This window comes from Psittacula echo (assembly GCF_963264785.1).
Source record: "Psittacula echo genome assembly, chromosome: Z".
NCBI classification, from domain to species: Eukaryota; Metazoa; Chordata; class Aves; order Psittaciformes; family Psittacidae; genus Psittacula; species Psittacula echo.
In genome coordinates this window covers 50717332-50738815 of record NC_137742.1, presented here as the reverse complement: position 1 = coordinate 50738815, position 21484 = coordinate 50717332, and the positions used below count along the sequence as shown (strand labels likewise).

Below are 21484 nucleotides of genomic sequence, written 5' to 3'. Positions count from 1 at the left end.
CATATGTACTTACCCCTTGCTGGGCAGGCTAACTTAAGAAGCCATTCACACTCTTTTGATCAACTCAGGGAAAAGCATTTACACAAGCATTTAATCCACTAAACTGATACAGACACTTATATGAAACAAAGGCTCCAGTCCTTTTTCTGTTGAGCTCAGTTCAGCTTTCTTTGCAAGAGCTGTGGTCAGTCACTCTCTACATTCTTCCCTCAGCTTCATAAGCACATAGCCCTTGCCCATCTCATCTGACCCTTCATCTGTTTTAGGGATTTATTGACCAAACACTAAAAAGTTTGGGTTGTTTTTTTTGGTTTTTTTTTTTTTATTGGTTTATGGAAGTAAGGCAGGTGTAGAAAAGAAACACGAAATGTGGGCTAAGTAAGGATCAAAAGAGTAGAAAAAATGTGTAATACCTGTACATAGAAACAGAAAGATAATTAGTCAAAGGAGTAGATACAGCCTCCATGCCATGTGCACCACCTTGTAACACTTCATGCAACTGTAGGTGCAAATCTGGAGTAGTGGTGTGTCTGGTTGCAAAGGTAAATAAGTTAAAGGAAAATGTATGTTTGGGTTTACCAGATTTTCTAGTAATTGTTATGATCCATTAATAGCAGTCTTTCCTTAGCTTCTAAGTTAGGTTTCATTGTATCAAAGAAAAGCATAATTCAAGCTCTGCTTTTTTCCATCTAGCATAATGCTTTAAAAGATGTTTCTTCTGAATGGTCTTTCTTATGCTCTATGTGTATATAAGAAAGTCATGGGCAATAATAAAAGCTTTTATTTGTAAAGAGTAAATTCTCATTTCTGTTTCGCTACAGCTAATCCCAAGGTGAGAAGTGTCATATGCTTAGATATGATAGGAACTGGAAATGGCTAGTTCACACAAACACCTTTCCCTCTTCCTTTTTGCCCCAAGAACAACCATGGTCCCCAGAAGGTGTTGATAGAGAAAGGTATGAAAACAGCCTGAAAGACTGCAAACCAACATTGTCATATTGCCCACCTGTAAAGCAAATGTAAATGTAGAGCAAGTTTGAAAACACAGAAAGTAAGTTTGAGTTGTTAAAAATACTTCCTGTGGTGTACTGCACTTTCTATTGCTGTCATCTCCCCACCTTGTCTGTAGAGTAACAAGGGTTTTGTCAACATATGGAAACAGAGTTTTATGGTAGGAAATGGGCACCATGTCTTAATCTGAAGCATGTGATACTAATTTGAAGTAAACTTGCATATCTGTTATGACTGTCAAATGCATCAGTGAAAAGCATATCCTCAAGATGAATTTATTTATGCGTGTATTTTGTGAGAGCTGTTCTGAAATGGCTGGCACTCAGCTTGAAACCTGTTTCTGGATTTTAAGTAACCGCTTCCAATGTACTTTGGAAAGCCTCATTCAGTTTTATTGCCAAAGAAGTGAGGTGTCTCCTTTTCAAAGTCATGTCTTATTTGATTGTATACAGCTGAGTTCCACGAAGCTTTTATAAGGCACTTTGATAATTTATCTATGTAATTTAAGGACTGAAAGTCTTTATTGTGTAAGCCCTAAAAATAGACTTTTCTACTTCTGTTCAAAAGTTAAACTTATAAATGTAGATCAAGGTTATTAATTTTCTACGACATGTAAAACAGACATCTAGAAAATGTTTTTTGCAAATCACGCCAATAGGAAGTTGATGGGTCAAACTAGTTCAATTTCTTGTAAGACTGACTTATACTGCTTAGAAAGATTGTTTGATTTTTATTTCATATTAATAGGATGAGAAAATATTAGGCAAAGCAAAACTTTAGAACATACTACTCCATATGCTGTGATTTTTCACATTTTCTTATAAAAGGAATGACTTAGGACCTCTGCAACATCAATGTACACAATCTAACCAAGTTTTTTTTTCTGTTTCTAGATTCTAGGTGCAAAAGTTGACTAGGGAGGGAAGGGAGTTGTTGACTTTTCTTTTTCAATTTATGGCTTTTCTTTCTTTTTCGTTTTCCAGTATGCAGTTTTCTTTTGCATCTTTGTCTTTTTCTGTTTATGAATATTTTTATGGATAAATTTTTCCACTAGATGATGTTGCCTTTACTTAAAAAAAAAAAGGCAGTTAAAAGATTTAAAACTATAAGAGCTCTACAGAGTGGCCATTTTACAGTGTATTGTTGCTTTAAAGTTTTTCCTTTACATTTTACAGGTTTCTTTTTCATGTATTGCTTTTAAGTTAAAAAAAAAAAAAAAACAAACAAACAAACAAACAACCAAAACATGGGAATATATATTTGTATTCATCTTGAGAGAATTGCTTTCCATGTGAGCTGCATTTTAAAAGAAATTATGTTCCAGCAGTTCTTACATCCCATCCCTATAATAAGGCATTAAACATCTGTGGATTGTTGATAAGGTGCAAGAACTAAGGAGTTAAAACTGCATAATCACATATTCAGAAGTTGTTCATGGGTATATGGCATGCATTGTATAGCCTCCCCTTTTTTAGATTTTGTCTTCACTCTAAGGATTAAAGTACAGCAGTTTGCTTAGTAGTCTATTCTGAAACATAAAAATCACATGCTTAGGTATTGGTAACATTTTTCTGGAAGTGTTAGTTTTTCTGAGGTGTACATAAACTAACAAAACTGGTGAATATAATTTGAGTTACGTTTTTGTAAATTGCAGGAAAAGTTAATTTCTTTTTATCTAATTTTTTTCTAAAGTCTTGCAGTTCTGTGTGTGCATTTGCTTATATACACAAGCACATATACAGGTATAGTTAACACCTAACTCTAAAAAGAAAAAAATAGATATTTATAGGCTTTTCTCTTTGCATTTGAGATTCCTGTTTGTGAACTGTGTTGTTTCGATTGCTGCCATGTTTAAGGGCTGCTGATTCACTGTTGACTGATAATATTTGTTTTTCATAGAAATCATCAGTGTCTGGCACGCAATTCAGAGGAACTCGTGTTAATTAGGCACTTAAATGACAGCTCTGAAAAAAAAGAAAAAAAGTTTTTTTTCTCTTGTTTCTTAAGAAAAGCACCTGAGCTGCTAAAAACCATTAATTTCTTTAGATTAGCAATCAAGTTCAATTAAGTACTACCATTTATGCTTACTGGCCCATTTATTTGCCAGTTCAAATTTAAAATACTTACATTTAAATCTAAAGCCAGACATCCTTGGGCATTGTGTGTTTCTATTGAAGTGGTTTGCTCAGTTTGTGCCTCATCAATAATTCAAGCTAAGGTCAAACCCTCAGAAGTGTATTGCTGCATGTCACCTTTGAAGGTGATTGTGATTCAAATCATCATAAGTTTTTCTGCATGTTTTCTATGCATTTATGGCTTGCCTGTATTCCATCAGTGCCATAAACTATTGTTTATGGAACTCAGTGTGGAAACTTCTATACATAAATATTACTTTCATTCATAGTCTATCCTTAAGAAATATCAGTTGTATGTGTACTCATTTAGTAAAAATAGATCCATCATTCACGAAGTTCATGAACAGTTTCAATGCTCCTGAAGTTATATCTAATTTGTGGATTTATGTTATATACAATGTGCATTCAATAGTAATAATGTGCTTCATTATTTTACCTAGATGATAGGGAATGCAGTAGGCACTGGAAATCTGTTCTGTTCTACCGTTTTTGATCTTGATCCAATTTGACAAGTTTCACTGCTGGATAGGTATCACAACAAAGAACATACGATCCTAGACTCCTGAGAATACAACATACTTCTTCATTAAAACATGTTTTAAAATAGAATTTTATTTTTTTTTTATGTTTGTTTGTTTGTTCCCAGACTGTGCTATACAAACATATGCTGTCTTCAGTTCTTTCAGTTTCTTTTTTCAAGTGTTCGGAACCAGACATATGTATTTGGATTTCATGGAAATTTTTATTTCATCTGCACTGGAAATTCAGCTAGACTATGCTCTTCATCAATAGTAGAAGGAAGGTCTGGGCGATCCCCTATCCCTCTTCATCAGAGAATATGTTACGGGAATTTTTTTCGGTATTTTTATGGTCATTATCATCTTATAATCTTGAAAAAAAAAAAAAAAGTTCTGCCCAACAGAGCATTAGTGTTCCCAAAAGAGAGAGCGGTGACATAGCTCATGAATGTATAGAGGTGATATCCAGGTAATATCAGTGGACTAAATAGGTGGTATGTAGAAGGGTCTCTTTCTCTTTTAAAGTCATCTAAAATAAGAAAGTAGATTTTGAAGTAAGGAAGAGAGGGAATTCAGAATAAGCACATTGTGTGACAAACTAAGTTTGGATGTGTTGTGAAACCAAGGAAGGTCAGAGAAAAATAAACGAAATTGTGCTAAGTAAGTAATTTATGTAATTAAGACTTTCAAAATATTAGCTCTATTTTATTTGATCACTATAAAGGGAGAAATAATAACCATTTTCTGGCCTTTTAGAAAGCAGTTTTACAAATGGTGATCAGATGATCATATACTTAGACGATCAGAGGGCAGGATCACCTCTGCTATGAAGACAGATTGAGAGAAAGAACTGGGGCTGTTCAGCCTGGAGGGGAGAAGGCTCTGGGAAGATCTTTCAGTAGTCTTCCAGTTCCTAAAAGAGGCTTACAAGAAGTATGGAGATGGACTTCTTACAAGGGCATGTAGTGGAAAGATAAGGAGGAATGCCTTTAAACTGAAAGGGGAGATTTAGATTACATATTAGGAAAAAAATTCTTCACTGTGAGGGTGGGGATACACTGGAGCACGTTGCCCAGAGAAGTTGTGGCTGCCTCATCCCTGGCAGTGTTCAAGACAATTGTCAGTGAAATGCTGCTACTGCTTTCTAGACAACACTTTTCACATACTGTTTTAATTTGAAGCTCTGTGTTGAGAGGATGAGGTTCACTAGGAATACCTTAATCATAACAAGGGAGCAATTGTTCATTGCTTTGTTTTTTTGTTGTTAGGGCTTTTTTCCCCTTGTGAATTTAACCTTGGAGCTGTTCCAGCTGTGTTAATAAACTACAGGAAGCTGCAGTGAATATGCATATATTTAAAGCAGAAATTCCTTCTCTTAATGCAGAGACAACTAAGCAAGAGCAGCTGCTTACTGAAGTCAGTTTATTTTTCTCTACATGTGAAATTGATAACCAAGGATAAGATATGAATCTGGTTCATGGCTAGTAGTTGGCTGCTTTACACCCAGTAGCTGCTGTTGAATATGGCTTTTATGTATGAGGTTTACTTTTTGTAATAGGGTAGAAGTCATAAAACATTAGTTGCATTGGATGCTTTTGGACATTTTTAGAATCAGAACACTGATTAAATGAAATACAGGTCTTCTGTTTCGTATGTTACACTTAAGTAGGTCAAACATAATCAATTCCCCTCAAGGAATGCAAAATATAAAAACATTACTGGTGATACAGAGTATTGTTGAAAATGCCTACTACTGCTGACTGCTTCTTCTAGAGTAGGTATGAAACTTGCTATGTGCATAGTTCTTTGGGATCAAGCTGGGGGGCAGGCAGATACTGGATGGCAACTGATAGTATGCATGTTGTTGTATGGAAAGACATTGCTAATGTACTTGAATCTGCCATTTTAGAGGCCAAAAGAAGGTTAGGGGGCTTATTTTCCCTACAGAAAACTAGAGAGCACCAGTTAGTTTTCTATTAGCACTCATCAACAGTCAGAGGGAGGTTGGGGATTTCTCTTTTTGTAGATCCCAGCAAATATATTTTATCCAACTCAGGATGCTCATCATCAGCAGGTGTCCTGGTTTAACCCCAGGTGGTGACTTAAGCACCACACAGCTGCTTGCTCTCTCTCCCCCCAGAAGAATGGGGGAGAGAATTGGAAGGGTAAAAGTGAGAAAACTCATGCATTGAGATAAAAACTAATTGAGATATTATTATGATCATTAAAAAAAATTATAATGAAAAGGAAAATGACAAAGAGGGAAAAAAAAAGAACAAAACAAACCTCCAAAACCCCAAACTAAGAAAGACAAGACTGATCGATGCCCAGCCACTCCCTGAGCCGTGGCCTCCCACTTAGTTTTAATGCCGAGCATGATGCCATAATGTACGGGATATGTGTGGAATATCCCTCTGGTGAGCTGGTGTCAGCTGTCCTGGCTCTGTCCTCTCCTAACTTTTTGTTCAGCCCCAGCCAACTCGCTGATGGGGTGATGTGAGAAGCAGAAAAGGCCTTGACTCTTTGTAAGCACTGCTCAGCAACTACTAATACATCCCTGTGTCATCAACACTGCTTCCAGCACAAATCCAAAACATAGCTCCATACTAGCTACTGTGAAGAAAATTAACTCTACCCCAGCAAAACCGAGCACAATAAGGAAGATATTTCTGAATTTTGATGATAGTAATAGGAATGCTGATAAGACTTCAAAATACAGAACTGGATTTTTTCTATACCAAGAGTAAGCTTTCCATTTTGGTTTAGCGCTTTGTAAATTAATTGCATCAACTGAAGCCAGGACCCTGATGTCTGCTTCTTCTGGTATCAGTTCCAGCTCTACTACTTAGAGCTACAGCATTAACAGCAGCTCTCTCTCTTCCAGTTTGGTCATCAAAACTTGAGAGAAAATATATGTAAGTCTGGAACTACATGGCACAAAATAGTTTTTGAAATGTTTTTCTTTTTGTTTCAGCCACTGGAGTGTAGCATTAAAAACAAAACATGACGTTTCAGAGCATTTCTTATTTCTCATTTCTCTTATTTTCAATGGAGTTAATATAAATGATACCTGTATTTAGTATGAGGTGTCATTTGAAGGACTTCACATTTTTTGCTTTCAACATATTTTGCAGTTTTTTGTAACCCAGATTATTTTTACTCCTGCTTCATTTTTTCTCCCATCTTTGGAAAGAAATAATAAAAGTTGGAATATTCTGCCTTACTCACATCTAATCTCTGATTTTTGTTCAGTCCTAAGCAATATTTTTTGTCAGGAGTTCTATGTCAAAAACTTTCAGCCAGCTCTGTTAAGAGCAGCATTGCCAGACTAGCAATGGGCTTGCTACTTGAATTTTGTGTTGTGGATGAGGCATTGTGCTTACAGGCTGACAAATACTTGGATTCTAAGAAGAATGACTTTTATCTTGTTATCTTATTATGACTAAATTTCAAACACTGTCAAACATTTCAAACTTGACCTTTACATGCAAACATCCAGCAAACATTTTGGTCCAGAGGGCACCATTCCATTGAAAGGGTGTTCCTGGGAAGAAGGCCAAACACTTGAAACAGCGTTTTGATTGCTTACTTTGAAATTTCAAATGAGTGACAATAGGTCCCCACTAAATATATTTGTGGTCTGGAAAAAGTCACTTTTACCCAAATTAAGCTACATATTCCTCAAGCTTTTACAATTACAGACATTTTACTTTTTTAGAAGCTGAACTTGGACTCAGAAGCCTACCATTCAGGCTTCTGTTTTTTTGAAAACTTAGGTATCACATAGTAGGGTCATTATAAGCTCTACAATGTTTGTCAGGCCACAGTCTCCTGTGGATTCTTTGACTCTCTTACGCATTTTTTTAAATCATCAACATGCTGAACATTATATCAGTACTTACCAGTGATAATGTGGGGGTATGGCTCTGCGCTTTGTGTTTTGTTGTTCTGTCAGAGGAAATACCTATTCTGATTTCTGCCCTAGTGCTGTAGACATCTGTTTTCATTCACAGTAGTATCAATACTCGTATGTTCTATCACATCTCATTAAGGTACCTAGCAATGCTTTTAAAGCATACAATTTCTGCACATTGCAGTCTTTATAATCATATTGTTGTGATTTTTTTGCTGGTTATGATTTGTTTGCTAACTTTTATCCAATTCTATGCTAAAATCAGTTGTTCTGCCTTACAAGTAAGTAAACCTTTGTCAGATGTAGGTTTATATATTTGGATGGCACTTACCAGAATAAGGTTTCAGATCTGTTTGGGCTCAATAATGCCATAATACATACAGATAGTAATAACAAAAAATAATTTATTGTGGTGGTTGTGTTTCCTAGGTATAGCATATCTAAGTGGAATGTGCAGTGAAAAACGAAAATGTATAATTGCCGAGGACAATGGTTTGAATCTTGCTTTTACTATTGCCCATGAAATGGGTCACAAGTAAGTATGTGGATAAGAAACCCTAGTATTTGTTTGCATGTAATATTACTATGATTTGATTAATATGATTGTGTATTTTAGTTTTCTTCCAGAAATGCTTTTTAAATTTGATGGAAAATTTGGAAAACAGTGTTTTTGTTACTAATAATAGTGACATCTGTTGATACATAGTATGTAAATTAAGAAAATGTTTACAACTTGGAGTAATATAGATGTCTTTATAGCTACACAATAACTAGGTTAGCTGGGAGGGCTGACATCATCTAGAGGAAAAACAGGTGCCCCAAGATGTTTTTTCTTTTGGGACTGCAGTATTGTGTATCACATCCAGCTCTGACTATTGTTGCCAACAAACATTTTAATGAGATCATGAGTTGGAAGAGCCTTCATTTAATTTGGCTTTCTCAGGATAGATCCGATTAAAGTGTATAATGGTCACTGGTCATCGTAACATTAATATTGTTTCTTCCTCCCCTTAATAGAAAAGAATGACACAGTGCAGGTGAAGATAACTTTCCTTTACAGTTGGACTGGGTGTTTTTACTCATGCCAAGAGGAATACTTTGAAGCAAAGTGGAAAATTTCTCAAGTTGCAGTAATCAAATTTGTTAGTAAAAGTTGATTTGATTCTTGTCTTCAGTACTTGCTGAAGAAATATAAATAGGAGCGGTCTTTTTAAATAAAATAAATAAAAGGGAGGGTTGTATTAGTCTGTCATTTTTACCTGTAATGTCTGTTCCAGGTATCTGTGTATACATTTTTAGAATAGCAGCCTCAAAGTGTGGACAGAGGGATGTTTTGTTAAATCCTTTGAACCTCTGTGCGTTGAAGTTAGGTATCTTAGGACAAACACTTTCAATTAAAAGTGATTCAGTTTAAATTTGGTCAGAGAATGGATGTCATAGCATCTAATGGTGAAACATGAGTGGATTACAAGAAAGAATTGAAAATTAAAATATTTCTATTTAAAATTTGTTCTGTATGCAAAATAAGCAAATTCAGAGCAATTATGTAACTTGTTAGGTGCTGTGTGAAATCAATATTTTCTGTTTTTTCTCTTTTTGAATTTTCCTAACTGCAGAAAGCAACTCCAGGTTAATATGACCCAGCCTGTTTGAGTGATAGTTATGACAAAGGAAAGACTTCAAAAGAAAAATCTGTTATTTGTTTGTGTTTTGTAGCCATTTGCTCTGCTTTTACCTTTTTTTCACTGTAGTAATGTTTGCTAATATTGAAAGAGAGGAATGGCTAGAGGAAGACACATTTCTGTACACTTGTTCCTATTACAGTAAACCAAGGATAAGGGGAAAGAAACAGTAATTGAATATGATCTGCAGATAAGTTCACTAGTGGAGTAAATTAGAAAATTTATTGAGTCAGGTATGATAATATCAGATATTTTAGGGAAATATAAGTACTGCTTTATGCTGCACAGTAAAAATATGTTTAGAGAATAAAACTTGAAGGTGCAATTTCTGGATTTGAAAAAGAGAGGTATCATGATCACGAAGTGTAGTACCTTATGCTTCCTGAGAAATGGGGATGTACAAAATCCTAGATGCAGAAAATGGGAAGTAAGTATAAAATTCTTGCAAATTTATGGGTGATGTGTTGGTTCTGCATAAGCAATTTTGAGAATGTGGGATACTGATTTTATAAAGAAGTTTATGTTTTGCAGCAGACAAATCAGATCTATCTTTGGCATTCTGAGGATTGCTGTATGAGAAACAGTATCCGTAACAAGTCGGACAGGGAAGCTCACTGTTGCTCCCCAGCAGTTCTTCCAAGACTGCTGCTAAGGCCAGGCTCTATAACCCTTGTTGTATTCAGAAGCAGCCTGACTGTCAAAGATGTTGAGCTTTAACTGTTTTGACTGATTTTCATCATTATTCAGTTTTTTGTTCCAAATAAAATTATTGTTGACTGTCAACAGAAGTGCAGACACAGGAACCTAACTTTGAAAAGCACACTGCAATTTGCAAAATTAAGCTTTAGAGTTATTTTTAAAGCACATGAAAAACAAATTACAAGAAATTGTCTTTTCCATACATGTATTTGTGTCATTGACAGGTTTAGAGACAAGGCTATGCTTCTCTGCAGTTTGTGCATAGCTGCAGAAAAATGGGCATATTTTTATATTATTTTTTGTATTTTGTAATACCTGTGGTAACATTTTCTATCCTGTTTATTCAAAAATGTTCACTTTACAGGAAATTTTATTTATGAAGTATAGTACTTGTTCAATAAGGAACTACTTTTATTAAATTTACTCTTTAACAAGAAAGATACAATGCTTCCCCTTTTGTTTGTTATTTACTTTATTGGTTTTATAAAAGGCAATAGGGAGTTTTCACTTTGTATTGCATTTCAGCATTATATATTCTTTATTTCAAATATGATTTTTATGAGAATAATCCCACTGATTTAATCACAAATGCTGCCTTTTTTACTCTTAGGTGGAGAAAAGGATCCATAAGATAGCTGTTCAGAACTATTGCAATAGAAAACTCGCAGTGCGCTGCCTTTTTAAAAATAGATTTTTTATTTTTTTTTTTTAATATTTTAATGCATTTCAATGCATCTATTTGATGTTCAACCATACAGGCAGGACAACTCAATAGCCTTTTAGTGACAGTAAATGCAAATCAGTGGCAAAAAATAGCATTGTCCCAATAAAGAGTCACAAGGTTCTTGACATCCCCTTTGATTCTGTCATTCAATTTTTGTGCTTTATTAGGTAAGTTCTTTAAAAATCGATAGTCTCCAATCTTCTTGCATGCATATCAAAGCAGGCATCTGTGTTCTGAACTCATGAAGGTATGCTGATTTAAATCAGCCTAGGATCTTACTGGGCAAATGGTATGTCTTATCAAACTTGCCAGTGGCCTGGAAATTGCCCAACAAAATACATCTGCAATTAGGGATGACAGAAGATGCAGTTTACTATATATCATGCATTTCAATTTACTAAAACTCTCAAAATCTATATGGTGATTCAAAACCATGAAAAAAATAGTTTTGCTTAGTCTAATTCTAAGAACAGAGGCTCAGTAAAGATCTTCTTTCTGCAAGCACATCACAACAATACCTAACTGTCCTGGGTTCAGCAGTAGCAGTCAGTTTTTCTCCTTTTTAGTAGCTGTTGCAGCACTGTGTTTTTGACTTTCAGCCTCGGAACAAAGCTGATAACAGTGATGTTTAGACTGACCAAAGACTTTGTGAGTCTCATGCTCTGCCAGGGAGGAGGAGGGGCCGGGAGGAAGCAGGGACAGGACGCCTGACCCAAACTAGCCAAAGAGGTATTCCATACCACAGCACGTCATGCCCGGGGATGTAACTGGGAGCTACCCGGAAGGGCACGTCCTCTTTTCGGTCGGGCTCTTTTCCGGCGAGCGGTATCATATTTTCTTCCCTTGTTATTTCTCTTATCATTATTATTATTGGTGGCAGCAGTAGTGATTTGTGTTATACCTGAGTTACTGGACTGTTCTTATCTCAACCCGTGGGAGTTACATTCTTTCGATTCTCCTCCCCATCCCTCTGGGGAGTGGGGGGGGGGGAAGTAGACTGCGTGGTTCTAATTTACAGCCGGGGCTTAAACCACGACAGTTCTTTTTTGGCGCCCAACGTGGGGCCCGAAGGGTTGAGATAACGACAGATCTGACCGGAGTGTGTCTAATCGTATTTGTGATAAGCATTCAGTGTTTTAGATTAATAGTCACTCGTCACAATGCTGATTTATTGGCTCTCAAAGTTGTTGTTTTTGATCTCACAGTCTCAATATGCCGTAGGTTACTTAGAGCCGGTATTTGCTGTGTTGGTGTTTTTCAAGTGTGGGGCTTGGGCTAAGGTTGTTGTCTCGTTGTATTTTGTAGCAATGACTTGTAATACAATAGAAGGATTGATCGTGAAACTGATCTGGCTTGTGTTCCCAGTGTGGTCACCACCTTTATACTTTGGGAGGTATATAATACAAATGCTTAGCAACTATACATCTTTTTTCTCCTTCCTGGGTGGTCAACCTATGAAGGAGACATTCTTTTACCCTCCCAGTGCCCCTCCCAGACCGTTTACAGCATCGTTTGAGAGTTTTGAAATTTTTGAGTGGCCTTTTAATATTGTTGAGACCTGTTTGCTGATTGTGATGGGGGTCACCATGTTGGCACGCATACAGAGTGTGTTTTGTTCACAACCATTACGTCTGATCTCAAGAGTTAAGCAGAGTCGGGTTTGGGTCTTGTCTGGGGTTAGACGACAAAATAGGGGGACCGAGAGATTTTCCCCAAGGCTGGACAGCCATGAGTGGCAAGGTGTGTGGGATAGTATGGGCAAGTACCTAGGTCAGTGGGCCCCTCCAGTGTTTTGGAATTTCACCACCGAACAACTGCAAAATCCAGAAGAATTAGTAAAACACTTAAATGAGGTGTGCTGTCATCCTGGTCATACCAGAGAGGGACAAATCATGTCAACGTGCTGGGGCTTGGCCTATGCCTACCGGGCCTTGTTCAACGCTATCCAGCACCTTCAAAAGGGAAAAAATGTCCCTGGATCTGAGGGCGAAGCAACAGACAGCGCAGCTACTCCAGCTCCGAGCACAGCAGCTACACCACCCCCAGCGACAAGTACAGCCACTACTCAAACTTCGACTGCAACAGACAGTGCAGCTACCCCAGCTCCAAACACAGCAGCTACACCACCGCCAGCGACAAGTACAGCCGCTACTCAAACTTCAACTGCAACAGACAGCGAAGCTACCCCAGCTCCAACCACAGCAGCTACACCACCCCCAGCAACAAGTACTGTTGCTACTCAAACCACAGTGATGACTGCAGCTAAACCAGAGGACCAATTCGTACCAATATCGATTGCCCCTCTACGCAAGAGAAAAAGCAAAAAAGAGGCAAGAAGGGTGAAGCGAGATGAAGAAACAATGTATTCACCACTCAGGACAGCATCTGGTCAGGAGTCATCATCACATGACGAAGAAGAAGAAGAGGTGACTTCTCGACCTCGGACCTCAACCGAGCTACGGAATATGCGAAAAGATTTTACCCGTCAACCAGGGGAGCACATCATCACCTGGTTGCTGCGATGCTGGGACAATGGGGCCGATGGTCACGAACTAGGAGGTACGGAAGCCAAGCAGCTGGGATCACTTGCTAGAGAAGGGGGAATTGACAAAGCAATTGCAAGAGAGAAAAAGTCCCTCAGTCTTTGGAGGCGGCTCTTGGCAGCTGTGAAAGAAAGATTTCCATACAAGGACGATGTTACGAGACGTTCGGCCAAGTGGACTACTTTAGACAAAGGCATCCAGTCTCTGAGGGAATCAGCCATCGTAGAGATGATTTATCACATCAAACCGAATAACGGAGATATACCCATAGACCCAGATGAAGTCGAATGTACATGACTCATGTGGCGAAAACTTACACGGAATGCACCGTCATCATATGCCCATTCATTGGCAACAGTAACCTGGGGTGACATAGTAACACCAACAGTGGATGAAATGATTCATAAACTCCGAGAGTTCGAAGACAATCTCACCCCTTCCATCATCTCAGCTGTGGAAAAACTGTCCCAGGATGTCAAACAATTGAGGGACGATCTATCTGATTTATCCAGCTCCTCACGTGTACCAACACAGGTCTCAGCTGTTAACAAAAGACGTCCTATTGTTCGAGACAGAAGATATAGAAGGCAAACACCACGGGCCACCCTATGGTTTTACCTGCGGGATCATGGAGAAGACATGACGAAGTGGGATGGAAAACCTACTTCAGCTTTGGAGGAACGGGTGCATGAATTGAAAATAGGAACAAGGGTCAAGACTAATCATCCCATGAGAGCTGCGGCTTCAGTCTCTGGTGAGCAGGTTCCCAGATGGAGCGGAAGAGCTGATTTTACTCCAGCTCCTATGGTAACGAAGAATAATCCCTTTCAATACGACTTAGGTGTCCAACGTTGTGATGACTGTTAGAGGGACCCTGCCTCCAGCCAGGTGGAGGTAGGGGATAATCGGATTTACTGGACTGTGTGGGTCAGATGGCCTGGCACATCAGTCCCACAGAAGTATAAAGCTCTCGTAGATACCGGTGCACAGTGTACCCTGATGCCGTCAAGCTGTCAAGGGGTGGAATCCATCTATATCTCTGGAGTGACAGGAGGTTCCCAAGAGTTGACTGTACTGGAGGCTGAGATCAGCCTGACTGGAAGGAAATGGCAAAAGCACCCCATTGTGACTGGTCCAGAGGCTCCATGCATCCTCGGCATAGATTACCTCAGGAGAGGGTACTTCAAAGACCCAAAAGGGTACCGATGGGCTTTTGGTATTGCTGCTTTGGAGACTGAGGAAAATGAGCAGCTGTCCACCTTGCCTGGTCTCTCAGAGGATCCTTCTGTTGTGGGGTTGCTGAAGGTCGAAGAACAACAAGTGCCAATCGCGACCGCAACAGTGCACCGGCGGCAATATCGCACCAATCGAGACTCCCTGATTCCCATCCATAAGCTGATCCGTAGTCTGGAGAGTCAGGGAGTGATCAGCAGGACCCGCTCACCCTTTAATAGCCCCATATGGCCAGTGCGAAAGTCTAACGGAGAGTGGAGACTAACAGTAGACTATCGTGGCCTGAATGAAGTCACACCACCATTGAGTGCTGCTGTACTGGACATGCTAGACCTTCAGTATGAACTGGAGTCAAAGGCAGCCAAGTGGTATGCCACGATTGATATTGCCAATGCATTCTTCTCAATTCCTTTGGCAGCAGAGTGTAGGCCACAGTTTGCTTTTACTTGGAGGGGCGTCCAGTACACTTGGAACCGACTGCCCCAGGGGTGGAAACACAGCCCTACCATCTGTCATGGACTGATCCAGAATGCACTGGAACAGGGGCAAGCTCTAGAACACCTGCAGTACATTGATGACATTATTGTGTGGGGTGATACAGCGGAAGAAGTCTTTGAGAAAGGGAGGAAAATAATCCAAATCCTGCTGAAAGCTGGTTTTGCCATAAAACGGAGTAAGGTCAAGGGACCTGCACAGGAGATTCAATTTTTGGGAATAAAATGGCAAGATGGACGTCGCCAGATCCCTACAGATGTGATCAACAAAATAACAGCAATGTCTCCACCAACTAATAAGAAAGAAACACAAGCTTTCTTGGGTGCTGTGGGGTTCTGGAGAATGCACATCCCGAATTACAGTTCGATTGTAAGCCCTCTCTATCATGTGACCCAGAAGAAGAACGATTTTAAATGGGGCCCTGAGCAACAACAAGCCTTTGAGCAAATTAAACGTGAGATAGTTCATGCAGTAGCCCTTGGACCAGTCCGGAATGGGCCAGATGTAAAAAATGTACTGTACACCGCAGCTGGGGAGAATGGTCCTACCTGGAGCCTCTGGCAGAAAGCTCCAGGGGAGACTCGAGGTCGACCCCTCGGCTTTTGGAGTCGGGGATACAAAGGATCTGAGGCCAGCTATACCCCAACTGAGGAAGAGATACTGGCAGCCTATGAAGGGGTTCGAGCTGCTTCGGAGGTGATTGGCACTGAAGCACAGCTCCTCCTGGCACCCCGGTTGCCCGTTCTGGGCTGGATGTTCAAAGGCAGGGTCTCCTCTACACATCATGCAACCGATGCGACATGGAGTAAATGGGCTGCACTAATTACACAACAAGCTCGAATAGGAAATCCCAGTCGTCCAGGCATTCTAGAAGTCATCATGGACTGGCCAGAGGGCAAAGATTTTGGAATGTCACCAGAGGAGGAGGTGATGCGTGCTGAAGAGGCCCCACCATATAATAAACTGTCAGAAAGTGAAAGGCAGTATGCCTTGTTTACTGATGGGTCCTGCCGTATTGTGGGAAAGCATCGGAGATGGAAGGCAGCTGTATGGAGTCCTCAAAGACAAGTTGCAGAAACTGCTGAAGGGGAGGGTGAATCGAGTCAGTTTGCCGAGGTGAAAGCCATCCAGCTGGCCTTGGACATTGCTGAACGAGAAAAGTGGCCAGTACTTTATCTCTATACTGACTCATGGATGGTGGCAAATGCCCTGTGGGGGTGGTTGCAGCAATGGAAGCAGAGCAACTGGCAACGCAGAGGTAAACCCATCTGGGCTGCTGCACTGTGGCAAGATATCACTGCCCGGGTGCAGAACCTGGTGGTGAAGGTACGCCATGTAGACACCCATGTACCCAAGAGTCGGGCCACTGAGGAACACCAGAACAACCAACAAGTGGATAAAGCTGCTAAGATTGAAGTGGCTCAGATGGACTTAGATTGGCAACATAAAGGTGAATTATTTTTGGCTCGGTGGGCCCATGACACTTCAGGCCATCAGGGCAGAGATGCAACATATAGATGGGCCCGTGATCGAGGGGTGGACTTAACAATGGACACTATTGCTCAGGTTATTCATGAGTGTGAAACATGTGCTGCAATTAAACAAGCCAAACGGTTAAAGCCTCTTTGGTATGGAGGACGATGGCTGAAGTACAAATATGGGGAGGCCTGGCAGATTGATTATATCACACTCCCACCAACCCGCCACGGCAAGCGCCATGTGCTTACCATGGTGGAAGCAACCACCGGATGGCTGGAAACATACGCTGTGCCCCATGCCACTGCCCGGAACACTATCCTGGGCCTTGAGAACCAGATTTTGTGGCGACATGGCACCCCAGAAATAATTGAATCAGACAATGGGACTCATTTCCGGAATAACCTTATAGACACTTGGGCCAAAGAGCATGGCATTGAGTGGGTATATCACATCCCCTACCATGCACCAGCCTCTGGGAAAATCGAACGGTACAATGGGCTGTTAAAAACTACACTGAGAGCAATGGGCGGGGGAACTTTCAAGCATTGGGATACACACTTACCAAAGGCCACCTGGTTGGTCAACACCAGAGGATCTGCCAACAGGGCTGGCCCAGCCCAGTCGGAACTTTTACATATTGTAGAGGGGGACAAAGTTCCTGTGGTGCACATGAAGAATTTGCTGGGGAAGACAGTCTGGGTTATTCCTGCTTCAGGTAAAGGCAAACCCACTCGTGGGATTGCTTTTGCTCAGGGACCTGGATATACTTGGTGGGTAATGCGGGAAGATGGGGAAGTCCGATGCGTACCTCAAGGGGATTTGATTTTAGGGGAAAACAGACAATGAACTCAATTGTACGCTGTTGCCTGCTATAGCCATCAACTAGAAGTCTGCAGGGCACCAGCGACTGGCCCTGACTTCCCTCCGACCATCATCCCAACAGAGAATGAACTTTGATAGAACCGGATGAGTTCTACAGTGAAGGAACGATCAGCATCAGCAGACAACGATCCAACACTGCACACAGCCTCTCCTGCCCTGAAAGACTGTTACAAGAGATGGAGCCCAACATCATGAACCGAACGGACTCAGTAGCTTTATAGGAATTGGTCCGTGCACTAAGATAACAGTGCACTGAAATGAGAGTGAGGGTATATGGAAAATGTGGGATCTGAGCATGACGTGAATGGTATGGAATAAGGGGTGGATACTGTCCTGGTTTAGCAGTAGCAGTCAGTTTTTCTCCTTTTTAGTAGCTGTTGCAGCACTGTGTTTTTGACTTTCAGCCTCGGAACAAAGCTGATAACAGTGATGTTTAGACTGACCAAGGACTTTGTGAGTCTCATGCTCTGCCAGGGAGGAGGAGGGGCCGGGAGGAAGCAGGGACAGGACGCCTGACCCAAACTAGCCAAAGAGGTATTCCATACCACAGCACGTCATGCCCGGGGATGTAACTGGGAGCTACCCGGAAGGGCACGTCCTCTTTTCGGTCGGGCTCTTTTCCGGCGAGCGGTATCATATTTTCTTCCCTTGTTATTTCTCTTATCATTATTATTATTGGTGGCAGCAGTAGTGATTTGTGTTATACCTGAGTTACTGGACTGTTCTTATCTCAACCCGTGGGAGTTACATTCTTTCGATTCTCCTCCCCATCCCTCTGGGGAGTGGGAGGGGGGGAAGTAGACTGCGTGGTTCTAATTTACAGCCGGGGCTTAAACCACGACACTAACAGAAATCAAGCTGCACTAGCCTTTTGGTTAGACAGCTAAAGAAGCAGGTTAGGAAGAAATGAATCACTGAGACAGTGAAGTAAGCCTACATCAGCATTTTTAGTAAGTTAAGTTTAGATTAATCAACTTTTTCTCTACCAAGATATCAGGCTCCCATTTCTCCTAGACTATAATATGCCAGCATGGATTTAGAGTTAACTCTCCTTAGAACAGCATTTGTAGACTGAGCCACTAGTGACTGAACATCCTACAGGATGCGTAGGCTTAATTGGTAGTCTAATACATTTAAAATAGCTGTTAAAAGGTTGGCAAGAGATCATCATAATGTTCATGTTTTATGGTTTTTGTTAACAAGGAAACCTTTTCTTCTTTTGCCTATTCATTGAGTATATGAGAGCCTAAAGTCTTTTTTCCTGATTACATATTTTCTTCAATTTGGAGAAATGTCATATGTCAGTGTTTTTCCTTGGCATGAGACTAAAGACATAAACTGCAGACATAATTGTTTATCTGGAAGTACTGCCGTTTGAGGGATGTGGCACGGGTATCGTAATTACCAGAAGTGAATACTTTTCCTGTATTACATAGTCTGTAAAAAAAAAACCTTCAGTGACAAGTAGCATCTATCTTCATGTTACGATGCTAAATACATCTGTCACATCAAAGCTTTAAATTATTTATATACTTAAGTCAAAAGACCATGGCAAGGTGCTATGTCTAGATCCAACTTCTTGAAGCGTGGTAGTAGAAGTGTTGGAGTAATAGAGAAGAATAGAGAAACAGTTGTTTAGCTAAAGGTACAAACTCTGCTGGGCAGCAGTATGCAGTGTATGTTAATGTCTGTATATTAATATACATTTTATATTTTTTTGCCTATTTGTTTTAAGATAGACAGCATCCTAGAGAATGATCAATGGTTCACAAAACAGAAATATTCATTGCATAAACATCAATTTTTTTCTTCTCATCAAATTATTAACAAGAACATTGAAGTTTCTTTGTCTAGTAGACTTTTCCTTAGAAGACATTGTTTTTTCCAGAAGAAATAATCTTCTACCTTTTACCATCATAGTTGTTCTGCAGCTGAGTTACTTGTGTTGCAATTCACTTCAGCCTAAATAATTCATTTACAAGTAGTAATGATGTGTCTTATCACATTTGTGCAATGACCTGTGAAGCCCTTATGTATTTTAAAACACTTGTAAAAAATCATAAAGGTTTACTTCACCAGCTGGGCTAAACAAAACAAAACATAACAACATATTTTAATACAGATTTTTGCATTAATTCTGTAAAATGCTTGATAGAAACCTGCTGCTAGTCCATTTACTTACTTAATTTTCCACATAAAGACAGCGGTGTGATAAAAGTTTTTTTGTTTAAAAACTGCAATCCAAGCATTAACAAAGTAGTCCAGCTTCTGTTTTCCTGTCGGTAATAGTCAATGAGTGGTGTTATTTTCACTTATCAAATACATCTGTGTGATACAGTGATATGCAAGATTTCATATTACACAAATTCTTGTGACAATCTTTGTACTATTAAATGCTATATACAGATCTAAACCTTGACATTTCCAAATCCATACTTTAAGAAGTTTTGATCATTCTAACATAATATTATGTGTAATTATGACAAAAAAATGAACAGTGGAAATAATAGGGAGGATAACACTTTGTAATTAATAATGATTTTTAATTAATTCTTATTTTTATTTTTTTAAATTAATACAATCCATTATAGGTTTGTGATTTATTTGCTAGAATTGAAGAAAATCTATAGGATAATAATTGCAATAAATTTACAAATGCTATGCAGCAATCATTTATAAAAAAAACAAATTCTGGAAGAAATCAGATGGCAGCCTGATCCCATCACACATCACAGGCATGAACTGGCAGCAAAACATAGAGGTTTACTGTCTCCTTAACAAGGGGAACATTTTTTTCAGTAATTTTCATTCTGACTTGTGTTTAAACTGGTAATGTTACCCTGAATGTGCAGTTTATACTCATCACTTCTCTGCTGCTTACCTCATGGGCTGAACTGTATCTTTTAGGATTTGTGAATCTACTCTACTCTACTATACTATACTGAATATTCAGCAACCTATCCCTGCTTCCTTGGGTACTTGCTCTCGTGCTTTTCTTAATCCATCTCTTATTTCCTAACCTCTTTCACTGTTAGTGACTGCCTGAATGGTAGTAATTCTCTTTAATCTTTTTAATTCTAGCTGCTTGCTTTTATTCACAGGTAGACCTAAAGTAATTCTCCACATCCATCTGAATTCACCTTATTACTTATTAAGAGGGTTGAGTCACTGAGCAAATGATGACATGAATGTGGACATGTAGGAGACTTTTGGAGTCATATAGTGAGGATACAAAATAGCACTTTACAATGCTGACCTAATTCTTTCCAAAGGATGTGTGCATAGCCTTGTTTAACTTATTTAAATATAGTATAATGACTGAGGACCCTTTGTTGAGCCTTAAAAGAGCTTTTATTTCTTAATACTGAACTATAATAAAATCAAATCAAAGTGTGGTACTTCGTATTTTTTTTGGTGTGTGTGTTGACACTGGAAGGCATTTTGTGCCTGTAAGCCTATAACCTATTCACTTGGTGGCAGGAAAGGTGCTGTCATCTATCTTGAATCCAGCTGTATGTATATAATTGCAGCAGGAGTAAATTGTAAAAGAATTATTTTTTTAACTGAAAAAATGCACTAATATTTGTCTTCTGCTTTCAGTCACCTGAATTGTTAGCTCTGACGTTCAAGCAGAGAGAAATCAACGGTTTTCCTTTGTGCTGTTCCTGCTGCACATTAAACATCAATAGGGATCATCTTCAAAATTTAGTAGAGATTGTTCCAACTTTCTGCATGATATCACAAAAAAAATCTGGCAGTGTGTTTTAAACAAGTTTTAGAAGTTTTATTAGATAAAATATTTTTTCAGTTGACTTGACAACCATGTATAATGTTAGTGGGGTTTATTTGACCAAGGCTCTTTGTCGAAATACTTTTAAACTGAGATTATTAAAATGCAGTTTAATTTCATAGTGTGAGTTGAAATATTGCTAATATTTGAGTTACGGAATGCATTCCATAGGATGTTTCCTACTTTCATATTACATCTGTCCTGTATAGTCTTTTACCAGAATGGGTGGAGTATTTTTATGTATCATTGAAAAAAATAACACTCCTGTTCTCATACAAGAATTTATATCTATACAGATTTCATCAACTACCTTGAAGTACAGCACTGTTGTGTTTGTTAATTATGTTTTTTCAGACTGTTACAAAGTTTTCCTCTTACTC

At 39.3% G+C, this 21484-nt stretch overlaps 1 protein-coding gene across 1 annotated transcript in view; it reads left to right on the top strand.

Annotated features, from left to right (window-relative positions):
- ADAMTS19 (ADAM metallopeptidase with thrombospondin type 1 motif 19) overlaps positions 1-21484 on the top strand; it is a gene marked incomplete at both ends in the record, with an annotated part of 154936 nt that overhangs the window by 70870 nt on the left and 62582 nt on the right. Inside the window, one exon of the mRNA XM_080636600.1 lies at positions 8007-8112. Coding sequence (XP_080492726.1) covers positions 8007-8112 — 106 coding nt within the window. The remainder of the gene's footprint in view (positions 1-8006; positions 8113-21484) is intronic.